This window comes from Amblyomma americanum, chromosome 9 (genome assembly GCF_052857255.1).
Source record: "Amblyomma americanum isolate KBUSLIRL-KWMA chromosome 9, ASM5285725v1, whole genome shotgun sequence".
NCBI lineage: Eukaryota > Metazoa > Arthropoda > Arachnida > Ixodida > Ixodidae > Amblyomma > Amblyomma americanum.
In genome coordinates, this window is record NC_135505.1 from 131492817 (window position 1) to 131508742 (window position 15926).

Consider the following 15926-nt stretch of genomic DNA (forward strand, 5'->3'; position numbering starts at 1 on the left):
CCAGCACAAGATCAGGATGAGCGCAATTCATCCGAGAGGAAGGGAAAAGTGTGTGCTGGAAGTTGGACCAGATCCCGTCCACCCATGTAATCAAAAGCCAACCACATCAAATGTTGCCGTTTGGAACTTGAATGCATCTTTCAACCTCGAATGTCTCATCGGTGACGGATACGTAGATAATGACCAGCTTCGGATAAAGTGGGAGCTGCTGCCTTGAATCAGACTTGAGCGCGGACACGGGCCACCGCTTAGAATTTCCTGCCTGTGAACATCCATGTACGCTTCATTTCTTTACGTTCAGTAGAATTTCGTCTCTAAACCCTCTTGTTAAGGTTTCTTTCTCAACAGCGTCGATTAACAGCGGAGCACGAAAAGAGCCTCTAATTTTGATTTATTTGCGACCATCAGATGTCTCCCAGCGTAGTATGTGAAATAAAGACGAGTAAATAAACAAATGCTATTTCCCTCCCTCAAAGAATGTTGCCTTTTTCTGAAACGCTTTGGTAAAACCTCAGTACCCGCTTATTGGATCTGTTTCTGATTTTTTTTTCCTTTTTTGCCCCCCCCCCCCCCCCTCCGCCCAAAAAGAAAGAACCTGCAACCTTGATGTGCTGTTTAAGTCCCATGTCCAATTTTAATTCCATTTTCAAACATTACGGTTGCGACATTACGATAATCTTATCATCTATTTGCACAACAGCACAACGCGTATTTCTTACATTCTAAAAGACTCCATAGTTTCGTAACAGCAAAAATAAAAGCAAAAAAACGTGTTTGAAATCGAGAGCATTAGTATCTCATGTCGGAACGAATTGTCCGGCGTCGACATCAGCAACCGTGGCAGGTGGCAGTTAAATTAATGACACCTGTGGCAGCACCTGCCATCGCACGGATGAGGCGCATCGCGTAACCACTGCGTCAGGAGGGATATCAATAGTCCCATAGGTACATGAATGCACTGTACAGGATGATCAATTACGCGCATGCGACCATTAACCCATTAACGCTAACGCGTTATGCCTTTAGAGCGCTTTTTTTTTCGCCATAGTATTCTCAGCGGCGTAGTACATCACAATACACCTTAGGGGTGTGAACTAGCAGGCTGGTGAACCAATATCGAATGCTTATCGTGTTAATTATTACTCTTAGGCTTCATTAAGTTGCGCCAAAGAGGAACCTTCACTTTCCGAGCATTCTTGAAAGCTGAATTATTTTCCTGTGCACTCGACTTCCCTAATTTAAATCGGATTAAACGTCCCGGCTTCAGTTTTTTTTTTTAACTTAACGCTGAAGGTAGGAGAAGTCAACCAAATGGTGGGGTGTCTTGCAGCCAATCCCATGGCGGCTTGCAGCTCTGCCATCGCTGGAGTAAGCGAAGCCGCCACTGGACTGGCTGTAAGGCACTCCACGGGTTGGTTGACTTCTAGCTTCAGCGTTGAGTTTTAAAATAAATTTGGAGCCGGGACGCTTATTTCAATTGAAATTAAAGAAATCGGCCCCACTGGAAATTAATACGCACTTTATAAGATTGCTCGGACGGTTTATATCGAGTTCCGGCGTTAAAAAGAGTTCAGATTCCTCTTTAGTGGGCCTTTAATTATTGACAGGCATGTAGCGCAGCGCAACTAATATCTATAGCTGTTTTGAAGATTTTGAATATGCGGTTTCCGGCGTCACTGTGGCCGAAGCAAATTTTTGCTATTTGAATGAGTTACGCGCACTGGAGAGGTTGCTTTGCCTGCAAGCTTCTCGGAAGCGCGTGTATTTTGGCGCGATGCGGCCAAAGTTTGTTGGGCAACAGAGCCGATCGAGGGCCGCCGCGTTTTCGAAAGTCTAAAAACTGACTTGGATATTAGTTATGATGGGCTTCCGGGCTCACAATAATTAAGGAGCGAAATAGTAATAGTTAAAAAGCTAACTATTCAATATTAGTTAACCAGCCTGCTACTTAGCACATCCAAACTGTACTCTGATGCACCGCTTACATTGCTATGCCGCACAAAGCGCTCTTCCAACTGAAAAAGCCTATTTATAAAATTTGTGGAAAGTCTTAGCTAGAACACGCTGTATACGTTGCATCTTCGAGCATTTCCTCGCCATGCGTATAAACACAGCAACATTGCTTTCTTCCCCCAGATATCACTCTTTACACGAGCGCCGGATGGTAGGCTTCCCCGCAGCGTAGCTTTTCTCTAAACGAACGCCCATGCGGCCCACAGCGCGCAAGCGGACATCGCGCACATCTCCCATGCTTGCCTGGACGAGTGTGCTGCTGTCTCAGCGTGCAATGTCGACTTTGGCTTCGTGTTGCGGTCCGCGAAGTCATGCCGTTCTTTTTTTTTTTCCACGCTTTATAAGGGGACTGTTCCTATAGGCGGCGCCTTTCGTGGTTTATTTCTGACCTCTGATTTTCGCTGATAAAAGTAGAGCTTCGTGCCCCCTTCCTTCTCTCTCTCCCAAGCGAGTCATTTTTCGAAGGCCATGAAGCTGAAGCAAAAGTTCCTCGTCTTTGTCACCGTCGGAGAGCTGCCTCACACGCATCCGGTCGCCACCTTCTGTGCCAACGCGGACTTCGTGCCTCCTAATGTCAGAAGGCAGTGAGGCGTCTTTTAGCTGGAGTTGAAAAAGCGCACGTAACAGCAACAATGCAAACAAAAACAATTTAGTGGCACAAATTTTTTTCTTCCCATAGAATATTTACCGTGCACTACGAGCCAACTTTGCCCAAACTGCGTGCTGAATCGCGTATATAATGCAGAAAGTAGATTGTCGTTACACTTTTTATCGCAACGTCCACCTAACCTCCCTCTTGGCAGAAATTAAATAGCTGAAAGGTCTCTAGAACGCATTTACAAGTTATTATGAAAACATCTTCCTCTCTCTGTTATTGTATCTCTTCTTTTCATAGTACGATACAAGCTATAAAAATGTGTAGGAATGCACTACCTCGCCTCCACGCAGGTTTAGCAGCAGAAGCGCTTCAGCATTCAGCCCGAACATGGCGCCACTGCGGGTGAGCCTCTTGTACGAGTTGTATGCGCACAGCTACAAGCATTCTAGTGTTGCAACCTGACAGTGTTATGATGAACAAGAATAACTGGCTATTTTCCTTTAGTATACAGTGAACGACTCAAAGCTCGGCATATCACACACAGGGCTTGCACAAGAGTCTGATAACGAACAGTTTGGTGCAATAAGATATAGCAACACTTAAGCTTAAGTCTCGAGTCTGTTGTAAGCCACCACCCTAGCCACGAACTTCCGCCACCGCTTTCCTGAATATCCGCTTCGTACTCATGGCCCTTCCCATGGCTCCTGGCATGAATTACGGGTGTACTGAAGCGCAGGCAATACGTCACAACGTTCCCCTATTCGCACAGACTGCAGCTTAGAGGCAGACATCTATCTCCGTCCCAGGCTGGCTGGCGGCCTTTGACAGAGCATCTCTGTCCATTTACATCTGCACGCGAAAGGAAAAGCTATCAGCCAGCCTACACCGGATCTGGAGGAGCTCGCCTCATTGACGAGGACAAAGCTGGCGCCACCTATAAAAGGCCCCACTTCGGTAGGCAAACATAAATGTTGCGGAAACAAACGTCATAATGCATCCACCGCGGTGGTTCAGTAGTTATGGCGCTCAGCCGAGGACCCGAAAGACGCGGGTTCGATACCGGCCGCGGTGCTCGCATCTGGATGGCGGAGAAGTGCTATTGGACCGTGACCATTGCGTGTACATTGCTTGACTGGAGGCCCCTGACCTTCCTGAAGCTTATTCCAGGCAACCGGGTGTGCTGCGCCTGCGGGATATAGTGCGCAAGAGGCCAGCTCTGCTGCCCTGCATGCACGTGCTGTGCGAATGCTGCTACGATCAATGCAGCCAGGATGGCTTCAAAGTGTCCACTGGACGGCAACCACTACGAGATGCATGACGTCACCGTCATGGTCTTCCCCTCTGATGATCTGCTACGAAGAGTGGAAAGCAAGAATGCAAAGGAATCAAGCTGCAAAGGAATCAAGGAATCAATTTTTTTCTTACGCTTGCGTCTTGCTGTTTGGCACGCTAAGAAATTGAAGCATGTCTACACATGGGTTCGCACTTATAAGCCCTGATATGGTTAGAGGCAATTTCTCCTCGCTCTTCAGTGCTTATCAGCACACAGGTACTATGCGCTGAGCATTGGTAAGCAACGAAGGAAGCCTGCTGACCCTGAAACTTTACACATAGACTGCGGTCATTTTCATTAACATTGAGAAACACCAATCTGGCTTAAGCTGACGTCGGGCCAAGATGGTTGATCTGAGGCATGCTGCCATTGTGTTTCAAGAAGGGGCGTATTACATGAATCAGATGCCTTGAAGCTAAACCTGAGCTTATAAATTGTTTATACTCAAGCAGGAGACACATGCGCGTATAACAGGATTTCAAACAAACATCCCTTTTTTACCGATTTCCCTTTCCTAGCGCAGAAAAAATACTCAGTTAATAAGGTTTGTATTACGTCGTCATATTTTTGCCGTAATTTGGTAACCATATTCTGAGCTTCACTTGCCTCGCACAGATGGCTGCGTTTACTGTTTCCGTGGTTAGCATGTGATTAAATGTACGGCTGATACACTTCAGTTAAATCACGCGTGGTCCACGCCCAGCTGTTTGTGCTTTCGGCATATATTGTTACGGGGAAATACTATTTACGTTTATTTGCAAGTGTTGGGGGTTAGAATAAAGAGTTCCTAGCAGGGAGCACCAACACGAACAAAGAGCTGCTGCTTCTTCGTTCGTCCTCTCACGCGGGAGGACGCTTCGTCTTCCACTGCCACTTCGTCGTAACAATATACACAGCCGCAAATATTCTTTTTTTCTCTTACTGATCAAGACTGTCAATGATTGAAAGTTCTTATGCTGTTTCACGTTGCCTTCGGAAGCCGCCGCTGTGTCCTGCAGCGCCACATTACGCCCCACAATGCGGTGCTGCAAGGCCATCAACGCAACAGGTGCAGACCGTCGTATTCTTCGACGAACAAAAGAGTACTTTTTCCACCTGTTACAGTGCTGCTTGGCGATAAGTCACGCTCATTTGTCGAACACGGTGTTGCATTTTCAGTGGCATACCCATCCTTTCAAAGATGTCGGATGAATTCTTAGGGAGAAAATTCAATACATTTTCAGGCTTGAATATTTTTATTCGTGATTTTCATGCAACATACTGAGCAAAGCTCACGATACACGAGATATGCGCAGCAAAAAGAACCTTTGATTATTTTCAAAAATATCGATCATGTTTAGCATTTTATTTCTCAACAATAACTTCAAAGAAAGAGAAAGGAAAATTTCCCGTCTTTCTAAAAGGGCCACAATCGATCGGGTGTAACAGACATTTCAGATTCACTTACCCTAGAGAACGTCAAAGCAAGTCACTCGCAAACATAGTCACAACACGTCTGCAAGTGACGTCTTTTGTCTCCGTGCAGGTAATGTGCTGGAGAGAAGGTAGTGGCTGCGAGTACGCGACTGCTGCTTCAGGGATCACCCAGCATTTTTTACGGGAATGTGAACGCCACTCCGTCCGTTGTCCCAAGTGTTCGGCCACCGTTCTTTGCAGAGATGTGCGCATGCATCTCCGGTCGGCCTCTTGCAACACTTCGACACCTCTCCCACCTGAAACAAAACTTCCGGCGTGTCATGTGGACCGGCCAGCATCTTTGCCTTCTTTCAAAAGTACCTTTGAAAGGCAGCCAGGGGAAATCACAGCATATCTGAGGCCAATTGCTATTGATTTCAAGAAATATGAGGACCGATTAAGGGAAATATCTCATGGCGTAAACACACTGAAGGAAACATTACACCAAGAACGAATATATTCAACAAGACAGAACCGTGAATTAATGGCGCCGTTTAACGCTGAACTCAAGCAATGTGTTTCGACGTCAGGGGTTCAGTTAACTTTTCTTTGAGGTCTGTGTAAAAAAATGCTGTGCGTTAAACTCAGCGGAAATTGAGACAACTTGTCGCAGATTGCAGCTAACATTGAAGAATAGAAGGCTAAATTGAAGGAGAAGGATAAAAAGAAAACTTTGGAACCGGTCTCCAATCTGAGTCGACATAGTGCAGTGCTAGTGGCTCAGACCAAGTTTTTAGTAAGAGGCGTGACATCTCTTCAAGACCGAGTGGCGAAGGTTGGCTGGACTGTGTATGACAGCCAGAAGGTCTAAGCTCGCGGCTCCTGCAAGTCTCCAGGAGTGCGGATCAAGAGACCCTGTGGAATAGAGAGTCTGTACTTCAAGTAAATCCTCCACATGGCCGACATGGACGACGTTGTTCACAGGTCATTTGTGCACAAGATCAGGATGAGCGTAATTCATCCGAGAGGAAGAGCAAAGGAATTGCTGGTAATAGAACCAGATCGATATAGCTGGCGAATCAAAAGACAAAGGCATCAAGCAGCAGGAGGGGTTTTTTATTCCTAGTCGTTGCCTCACACATCTCATCCGTGACGGCTACGTTTATAATAACCGGCTTCGGATAAAGTGGGAGCTGCTGCCTCGGGTGACACTTTGTTGTTGTTGTTCTTGACCTCACACAATGGCACATACCCACAAGGGGGATTGGCCATAACCAGGCGGTGGCTATTTAAATGACCAGTTGCATGTGGCAAGCATGGGATGACCTACCAAAATTTGGATCGCACAGTTTTCGTAGCCGAGGAGGTTGCAGGAGGTTAGGGGGGCATACAAACTAAAATTTAGGCAAAGAAGGGGTAGGGATTACTATAAGTGGTTGTAAAAACCGAAATACAGAAGCTGATAATGGGAGGGGCAGGACGAAAGATCATGAAGGTAGACGTTTTGATTCCAGTAGATAATTTTGAACGGCAGAGCAAACATTCCCATTGGTATGGCCAAGCATAGAAGCGCCAAGAGACAGAACAACCACAGAAGACAGGCGCAAACTGAGATTCTGTATTGGAACTTCTAATAGTCGCCTCCTAATCGATGAGTAACGACGGCAAAAAAGAAGAAAGTGCTCTATTGTTTCCGGCTCCGCACAATACGGACACAATGGGGAGATCGCCAGACCAGGCCTGTATAGGTAAAAATTTAGTTGCGGTACTCGGCAGCGAAGCCTCGTGAAGGAAACTTCAAGATTGCGCGATCGCCAGACTGAGCTTCTCCATGGGAACAGTAGGTGCTGGAAGTCGTCCAAGGAAGTAAGCGCTGATGCACCCAGTTCGTTCATTACGGTGTACCGTCGGAAGCGTGCCGCCGTGATGTAAGCAGTTTTTGGAAGCGGGTCAACAATCGGTCCACTCAGGGCTGCCTTCGCTAAAGCATCAGCTGATTCATTTAATAGAAGACCCCTGTGCCCAGGAACCCAAAGAAATCGAATTAATGTGATGTGTGGACGGATCAGGAATTTTAGAATGCGAAAGAGCTGCGATTCAGTGGACGCCGAGAGGGAAGTGCATAAAGATAACGAGTCCGTAATTATTATTACTGCTGATAAAGAAATTGGTACCTTTCGCAAAGCGAGAACCACTGCTAGAAACTCAGCCAGATAGATAGGAGTGAAATCTTGGAGACGGAGAGAAAAAGACCAGTCAAGGGACTGGGAGTAAATACCTACACCTGCCTTTTCTGCACACACCGAGCCATCAGTCGCAATTGCAACATGTGAGCTGAAGGTCGACAAATAATCCTGCAACCTATCATTTAACCATGAGAAAGGCAGTAATTTTGCATTACGTGGATAAATATCATCGTAGATGATAGACACATTTGCAGGGATGGACCGCACCGGAACAATTTCAGGTATTCGCACATTCAGTGGGCCCAGCAAAGATTTAGGGATTAACTTTGCATTGAGTAGAAAGCCATCTCTAAAGATTGCTGTGAAGGTTTCTGTCACAATAGCTTCGATCAGCAGCGGTGCAAAAAATAGCTTCAAACTGTACTTTATTCTTGACGGTAATTAAGATGACCCCTACCACGGCCTGTAAAGCGTATATGGCTAAATAAACAAATGTTCCTTTCCCTCTTGCTGCGAAGGTTGTGAGCTTCCTGAAAGAGTTACGCGAAAGTATACTCACTCCTTACTGCGTCCATTTCTGTATTTCTTTTCTGTATGAAAAAAAAATGCCGCCTTTCATTTGCAATGTGAGTACAAAGTACAATTTTTATTTCCATACATGCATAATGGCTGCGTCAACATAGTAATAGAAACACTGCAATGCTAAGTAACAGCAGAAATAAAGGCAAGCATCACGCTTATTTAATTTACCTGGCGTTTCTTGAGAGTGAGAATGAGCAAAACATTGCTAAATTATCGCAGCCTCATTTCAGCTTTTATATAAGTTGGATGCTTAAGCTTTCTCTCCCCACGCGGATTAAAAAAAAAAAGGCTGAGGTTGAAAGTCGCTTGAACTTAGTTATACGAATGAAAGCTCTGTTATATATCGCCAGCACTCTCTCAAATCAAATGTGAAGGGTCAAGGGTTCAGGTCAAAGGTTAAGCTCAGGGAACCAATCGCCATAGTCGTATGATCACGTCTACGTACTACTTTATCTTGGGACATCGAACCACGAAGTTCAATTCGATTTGACCTTGTGGGGAATTGACCCGCATAGTCGATGTGGTGCTGCACTGTTTCAAATTGAATGTCAACGTCAGGGGTCAAGACTAAGGGCCAAGGGCGTAAGTGAGACCTGAAAGTCAGGCGCCAAATGGTCACAATCATATGATCACGTGGCCATATATTACCATAGGATTCGTCATACCGACACGCAGTTCGGTTTGACCTTGTGAGGCATTGAAGGTAATGGTCTCATCAACATCGAAATCGAATGTTCCCCCCCCCCCCCCCCCCCCCCCGAGGACTAGAGCTCGCTGTAAACTTGTAGGCAAGGAAGTTCAGATATTAACCATCGTTGTTCAGCCAGCGTATATTACGTGCCTCATTAAAGAACGTGTCTTGTTTTCAGTCATTTTGTACCACGCTTCCTTTTGCGCACACTTCAAAATACACTGTTTAAACTTGATCAGTTTTAGATAGTTATATTATTGAGAGATGTACGAATTCAGTTCTCGTGCGAGAAAGTCAAGTGGTCGCGAAAGCTCTGCCCAAACTTTGGCAACGTGTATGCCATTGCGCCTTTCTTGCCTTGACATAGCGCGTTCTTTCCCCCCGTCGTTTTCTCGTCTTAGTTGACAACCCATTACAAGATGTCACATTGTTTTGCTGGACTACAAAGTAGCCTTCATTTTCAAATCGAACCACTATCGGCCAGCCTGGGCTGGTTCTGAAGAACATAGTTTAATTGACCATGAAAAAATTATCTTGCGCTGAAATGGTAGCCATGTATGAAATGCCTCTCTACGCATAGCTATCGCGCAAACAACTATCAAAAACAGTATTAAGCCAAACCATACAAAATAGGGACATCATTCTTACTCTTACGTACAAAAAAATTACCCCCTCCTGTTCCCATTCGCCTGGTAACACCGGTGTGCCCGTTGTACCATGTAGTTTGTTACGTATCAACTTCTACGAAAGCTTCGCTGTCAGTTTTTTTTTTAAGCTATCCTGGCGGCGTGTCATGTGAAGTGAACGACGGTGTATTTCGACCCGTGGCATTTCGCTGCCCCGCTAAACTTGCGACGAGAGTCAGTCCATGCAGTCGCGATTGTCGCCTTGGCGACCGCCGGAAAGAAGATAAGACCGCACTCTGAAGGGGGCGGAAAAAGCAGTTGCTGATACGACCGGCGCAGCGAACGGACGCATTCCGAGCTATGGCTCCTGCAAGCCCGCAGTTTACGCTGGTCGGGTTCTCCCCGGAGCTTGACTGGAGGCCCCTGACTTTCCTCAAGCCATTTCCAGCCAACCGAGTCTGCAGCGCCTGCGGACTGGTGCGCAAGGAGACCGCAATCCTCCCCTGCATGCATGTGTTGTGCTCGTGTTGCTACGAACAGTGCACCCAGGACGGCGCACATGAGTGTCCGCTCGACGGAAGCCGGTACCAGGAGGATGACGTCAACATGTTTGACTTCCCCACTGACGATCTGCTGAGAAGAGAGGTAAGCGAGAATGTAAAACACAGAGCTGCGTGGTCTTTTTTGGGTTTCTCTTCGCTTGCACATTGCTATTGGCCGCGCGGAGTGTTTCCTGCACAAGAACACTTTTCACATCCATCGCTGGACCGACCAAAGTGGAATACAAAGAAATAGCCCTGTAAAATATTCTTTTTGTTGTGGAGCCCGTTCATTAGCAATGTTAGGCTGGTTACGAATAGTATCCATAAAATAATGACGCCGCCACACCTCGAAAACTGGAAATCCTTCTTATGTAGTATCTAAGCTGTAAAAATATATATCAGCCACTATACTATTTTCAGGGCCGTGCACATCCACAATGAGAAATATGCTGCACTTAAAAGCCCTGATTTAGTGAGAGGAACACTTCTACTCAGTCTTCAGAGGTTTCGAGTGCTGGAGATAGTATTCGTGGTAGATTGGTGAGCTCTGAAAGGTGCCCAGTGGTATTGAACTTTTTGTCGTAAACTTCGTGCATCGCGGTAATCATTGAAGCGGTTTTAGCTGAGAATGTGGATCGAATGTTTACCTGAGAGATGGAGGTAGCGTGCTTCAACAAGGGGCACAATTTGCAATTTGGATGTCTGCATGATAAAGCTCGGTTTAACTGCGGTGTCTCCTCAGGCAAGACATAACATACCGAGCTCTGATAGAAAAATATGACTTTACGAATTTACGTCTCCGCGGAGAGAAAAAAGGGATAATAGATTTTGCATTACTTTATCATGTTTCCAAAGTAATCAGGTAACCGAATGCGGAGCCTTATAGTTGCCTCGCATAGCCAGCTTGATTTAGTGTTTTCACGGTTAGCATTAAAGGTAGGGCAGAGCCTTGCGTTTAAGTCGCGTGCGGCCAACGTCTTCCTGTTTCTTCCTACGCCCTATTTAAAACCAGGGTATATTGCTTTTCTTCTACTAAAAAAGCCTTTCTTAGATCAAAAGTACTCATGTCATTCTAACTCGGCTGTCGAAAGCTGCCGCATTGAAGTTGTCTTGGAACTCCTTGATATACCCTCGAATGCTGTTCTGCACTGACGCCAAAGTTATCAGTAGCAGGCCGTCGTATTTTTCGGTGAACAAAAGAGTGTGATATTTCACCTGTTGCTGGGCTGCTCGGTGATAAGCTACGCGCCTTTCTCGAACACGGTGCATTAGTTCACAGTGACATTCTCATCCTTTCAAGCACTTGCAACGAATGATGAGGCAAACAATTTTCAATCGGTTTGACGCCAATACCTTTGGGCAGGATTTTCGTACGACATGCTGATCAAGGAGCACAAAACACGTCCGGCATACACAGCAAATTGAAAACGTGATTCTCTTGATAAATGTTTGTCACGAGTAGCGTTTAATTTCTCAAAATCAATTCAAGGAAGAAGAAAAACGTATTCTGCAGCCGCAGAGCTCCACAAACGAGCGGTTATTTCTGATTCCTTTACTCTAGGTAAGGCCAGAATTACGTCCCTCGCCGCAGAGTCACAAGAACTGTCCAAGTTAAATTTTTTTTTTTGTGCCCCTGCAGGTAAAGTGCTGGAATGAAGGCAGTGGCTGCCAGTACACGACGGCTGCTTCAGGGGTCACCCGGCATTTCCTGCTGGAATGTGAGCACCACTCCGTCCGTTGTCCCAAGTGCTCAGCCACCGTTCTTTGCAGAGACGTGTGCACGCATCTCCGATCGGCCTCTTGCAACAGTTCGACGCCTGTCGCATCCGAAAGCCAAGTTCCGGTGTCTCAATTTGATCAGGCAGCATCGTTGACTTCTTTCAAAGAAGCTTTAGAAAGGCAAGCGGGTGAAATCACAGCATATCTGAGGCCAATGGCGGTTGATATGAGCACCCATGGGGACCGATTAAGCGAAATCTCTCATGGGATAAACACACTCAAGGAGACACTGCGTCAAGAACTAACGTCTTTATTAGGACAGAACCACGAAGAAATAACATCGTCCAACGCCGAACTAAAACAATGTTTTGCGACATGCAGCGATACAGTTAAAACCTGTTTGAGAAGTCTAAAGAGTTTAGAAAAAAAACTGAACGATGAATTGGGCGGAACTCGAGCCGACTTGTCGCAGATTGCAGCTAGCATTGAACAAGTGAAGGCTGGATTGAAGGAAAACGTTCAAAAGACTTTGCAACCCGCCGCCAATGAGTGTACAAAGAGTCCACTAGAAGTGACGCACTGCGAGTTTTTTGTAAAAGGAGTGAAATCGCTTGAAGAGGCGATGGAGAACGGCAGGGCTGAGTATGACAGCGAGAAGGTGTACCTGTGCGGCTACTGCATGTCTCCTGGAGTCGTGTTCCTGGGATACTCGCCATTGGTAATGCTGTCTGCGATGTACACCCTGCACAAGGGCGACATGGACGACGATGTCCACTGGCCGTTCAAGCACAAGATCAGGATGAGCGCAATTCATCCGAATGGAACGGGACAGCGTGTGCTGGAAGCTGAACCATATCCCGACCACGAAGGTAATCAAAAGCCAACCACATCAAATGTTCCCGTTCTTCACTGGAATGCATCTTTCCACCTCGAAAGTCTCATCCACGAGGGGTACGTGGATAATGACCAGCTTCGGATAAAGTGGGAGCTGCTGCCTTGAATGAGACTTAAGCGCGGACACGGGCCACCGCTTAGAATTTCCTGTCTGTGAACATCCATGTACGCTTCATTTCTCTACGTTCAGTAGAATTTCGTCTCTAAACCCTCTTGTTAAGGTTTCTTTCTCAACAGCGTCGATTAACAGCGGAGCACGAAAAGAGCCTCTAATTTTGATTTATTTGCGACCATCAGATGTCTCCCAGCGTAGTATGTGAAATAAAGACGAGTAAATAAACAAATGCTATTTCCCTCCCTCAAAGAATGTTGCCTTTTTCTGAAACGCTTTGGTAAAACCTCAGTACCCGCTTATTGGATCTGTTTCTGATTTTTCTGTTCCTTTTTTGTCCCCCCCCACCCGCCCAAAAAGAAAGAACCTGCAACCTTAATGTGCGGTTTAAGTCCCATATCCAATTTTAATTCCATTTTCAACCATTACGGTTGCGACATTACGATAATCTCATCATCATCTATTTGCACAATAGCACAACGCGTATTTCTTACATTCTAAAAGACTCCACAGTTTCGTAATAGCAAACATAGAAGCAGAGAACTTGTTTTAAATCGAGAGCATTGGTATCTCATGTCGGAACGAATTGTCCGGCGTCGACATCAGCAACCGTGGCAGGTGGCAGTTAAATAATGACACCTGTGGCAGCACCTGCCATCGCACGGATGAGGCGCATCGCGTAACCACTGCGTCAGGAGGAGTATCAATAGTCCCATAGGTACATGAATGCACTGTAGAGGATGATCAATTACGCGCATGCGACCAATAACCCATTAACGCTAACGCGTTATGCCTTTAGAGCGCTTTTTTTCGGCATAATATTCTGAGCGGCGTAGTACATCACAATACACCTTAGAGGTGTCAACTAGCAGGCTGGTGAACCAATATCGAATGCTTATCGTGTTAACTATTACTATTAGGCTTCATTAAGATGCACCAAAGAAAAACCTTCACGTTCCGCGCATTCTTGAAAACTTTGAATTATTTTCCTGTGCGTTCGACTTTCCCAAATAAAATCGGATTAAACGTCCGGACTTCAGCTTTTTTTTTTTAACTTAACGCTGAAGCTGGTGGGGTGCCTTTCAGCCAATCCCATGGCGGCTTGCAGATCTGCCATCGGCGGAGTAAGCGAATCCGCCTCTGGACTGGCTGTAAGGCACTACACGCGTTGGCTGACTTCTAGCTTCAGCGTTGAGTTTTAAAATAAATTTGGAGCGGGACGCTTACTTCAATTAAAACTAAAGAAATCGGCCGCACTGGAGTTTAATACGCACTTTATAAGATTGCTCGGACGGTTTATATCGAGTTCCCGCGTTAAAAAGACGAGTTCAGATTTCTCTTTAGTGGGCCTTTAATTATTGGCATGCATGTAGCCCAGCACAACTAATATCTATAACAGTTTTTAAAATTTTGAAATTGCGGTTTCCGGCGTCACTGTGGCCTAAGCAAATTTTTGCTATTTGAACGAGTTGCGCGCACTGGAGAGGTTGCTTTGCCTGCAAGCTTCTCGAAAGCGCGTGTATTTTGGCGCGATGTGGCCAAAGTTTGTTGGGCAACAGAGCCGATCGAGGGCCGCCGCGTTTTCGAAAGTCTAAAAACTGACTTGGATATTAGTTATGATGGGCTTCCGGGCTCACAATAATTAAGGAGCGTAATAGTAATAGTTAAAAAGCTAACTGTTCAATATTAGTTAACCAGCCTGCTACTTAGCACATCCAAACTGTACTCTGATGCACCGCTTACATTGCTATGCCGCACAAAGCGCTCTTCCAACTGAAAAAGCCTATTTATAAAATTTGTGGAAAGTCTTAGCTAGAACACGCTGTATACGTTGCATCTTCGAGCATTTCCTCGCCATGCGTATAAACACAGCAACATTGCTTTCTTCCCCCAGATATCACTCTTTACACGAGCGCCGGATGGTAGGCTTCCCCGCAGCGTAGCTTTTCTCTAAACGAACGCCCATGCGGCCCACAGCGCGCAATCGGACATCGCGCACATCTCCCATGCTTGCCTGGACGAGTGTGCTGCAGTCTCAGCGTGCAATGTCGACTTTGGCTTCGTGTTGCGGTCCGCGAAGTCATGCCGTTCTTTTTTTTTTTCCACGCTTTATAAGGGGACTGTTCCTATAGGCGGCGCCTTTCGTGGTTTATTTCTGACCTCTGACTTTCGCTGATAAAAGCAGAGCTTCGTGCCCCATTTTTCCTCTCTCCCAAGCGAGTCATTTTTCGAAAGCCATGAAGCTGAAGCAAAAGTTCCTCGTCTTTGTCACCGTCGGAGAGCTGCCTCACACGCATCCGGTCGCCCCCTTCTGTGCCAACGCGGACTCCGTGCGTCCTAATGTCAGCAGGCAGTGAGGCGTCTTTTAGCTGGAGTTGAAAAAGCGCACGTAACAGCAACAATGCAAACAAAAACAATTTAGTGGCACAAATTTTTTTCTTCCCGTAGGATATTTACCGTGCACTACGAGCCAACTTTGCCCAAACTGCGTGCTGAATCACGTATATAATGCAGAAAGTAGATTGTCGTTACACTTTTTATCGCAACGTCCACCTAACCTCCCTCTTTGCAGAAATTAAATAGCTGAAAGGTCTCTAGAACGCATTTACAAGTTATTATGAAAACATCTTCCTCTCTCTGGTATTGTATCTCTTCTTTTGTATAGTACGATACAAGCTATAAAAATGTGTAGGAATGCACTACCTGGCCTCCACGCAGGTTTAGCAACAGAAGCGCTTCAGCATTCAGCCCGAACATGGCGCCACTGCGGGTGAGCCTCTTTAACGAGTTGTATGCGCACAGCCACAAGCATTCTAGTGGCGCAACCTGACAGTGTTATGATGAACAAGAATAACTGGCTGTTTCCTTTAGTATACAGTGAACGACTCAAAGCTCGGCATATCACACAGAGTGCTTGCACAAAAGTCTGATAACGAACAGTTCGGCGCAATAAGGTATAAAAAACTTAAGCTTAAGTCTCGAGTCTGTTGTAACCCACCACCCTAGCCACGAACTTCCGCCACCGCTTTCCTGAATATCCGCTTCGTACTCACAGCCCCTCTCATGGCTCCTGGCATGAATCACGGCTGCAGTGAATCGCAGGCAATACGTCACAACTTTCCCCTATTCGCAGACTGCAGCTTAGAGGCAGGCATCAATCTCCGAGACAGGCTGGCTGGCGGCCTTTGACAGAGCATCTCTGTCCATTTACATCTGCACGCGAAAGGAAAAGCTA

The 15926-nt window shown here is 46.1% G+C and overlaps 5 protein-coding genes across 6 annotated transcripts in view; all 5 read left to right on the plus strand.

Moving 5' to 3' along the window:
- Positions 1-456, plus strand: part of LOC144104390 (uncharacterized) — a 13241-nt gene extending 12785 nt beyond the window's left edge. Inside the window, exon 3 of the mRNA XM_077637367.1 lies at positions 11-456. Within this exon, the coding sequence (XP_077493493.1) occupies positions 11-217 (207 nt within the window). The 3' untranslated portion in view covers positions 218-456. The remainder of the gene's footprint in view (positions 1-10) is intronic.
- Positions 1-5630, plus strand: part of LOC144104396 (RING finger protein 151-like) — a 68315-nt gene extending 62685 nt beyond the window's left edge. Inside the window, exon 3 of the mRNA XM_077637375.1 lies at positions 5470-5630. Coding sequence (XP_077493501.1) covers positions 5470-5492 — 23 coding nt within the window. The 3' untranslated portion in view covers positions 5493-5630. The remainder of the gene's footprint in view (positions 1-5469) is intronic.
- Positions 1-15926, plus strand: part of LOC144104382 (TNF receptor-associated factor 6-like) — a 375592-nt gene that overhangs the window by 120027 nt on the left and 239639 nt on the right. The gene's annotated exons all lie outside the window — the stretch shown is intronic.
- LOC144104385 (TNF receptor-associated factor 3-like) overlaps positions 1-15926 on the plus strand; it is a 182492-nt gene that overhangs the window by 102001 nt on the left and 64565 nt on the right. The gene's annotated exons all lie outside the window — the stretch shown is intronic.
- LOC144104391 (uncharacterized) lies at positions 9499-12946 on the plus strand. The gene is made up of 2 exons (XM_077637368.1): positions 9499-10069; positions 11606-12946. The coding sequence occupies exons 1-2, from the start codon at positions 9785-9787 to the stop codon at positions 12683-12685; spliced, it is 1365 nt and encodes a 454-aa protein (XP_077493494.1). The 5' UTR covers positions 9499-9784; the 3' UTR covers positions 12686-12946.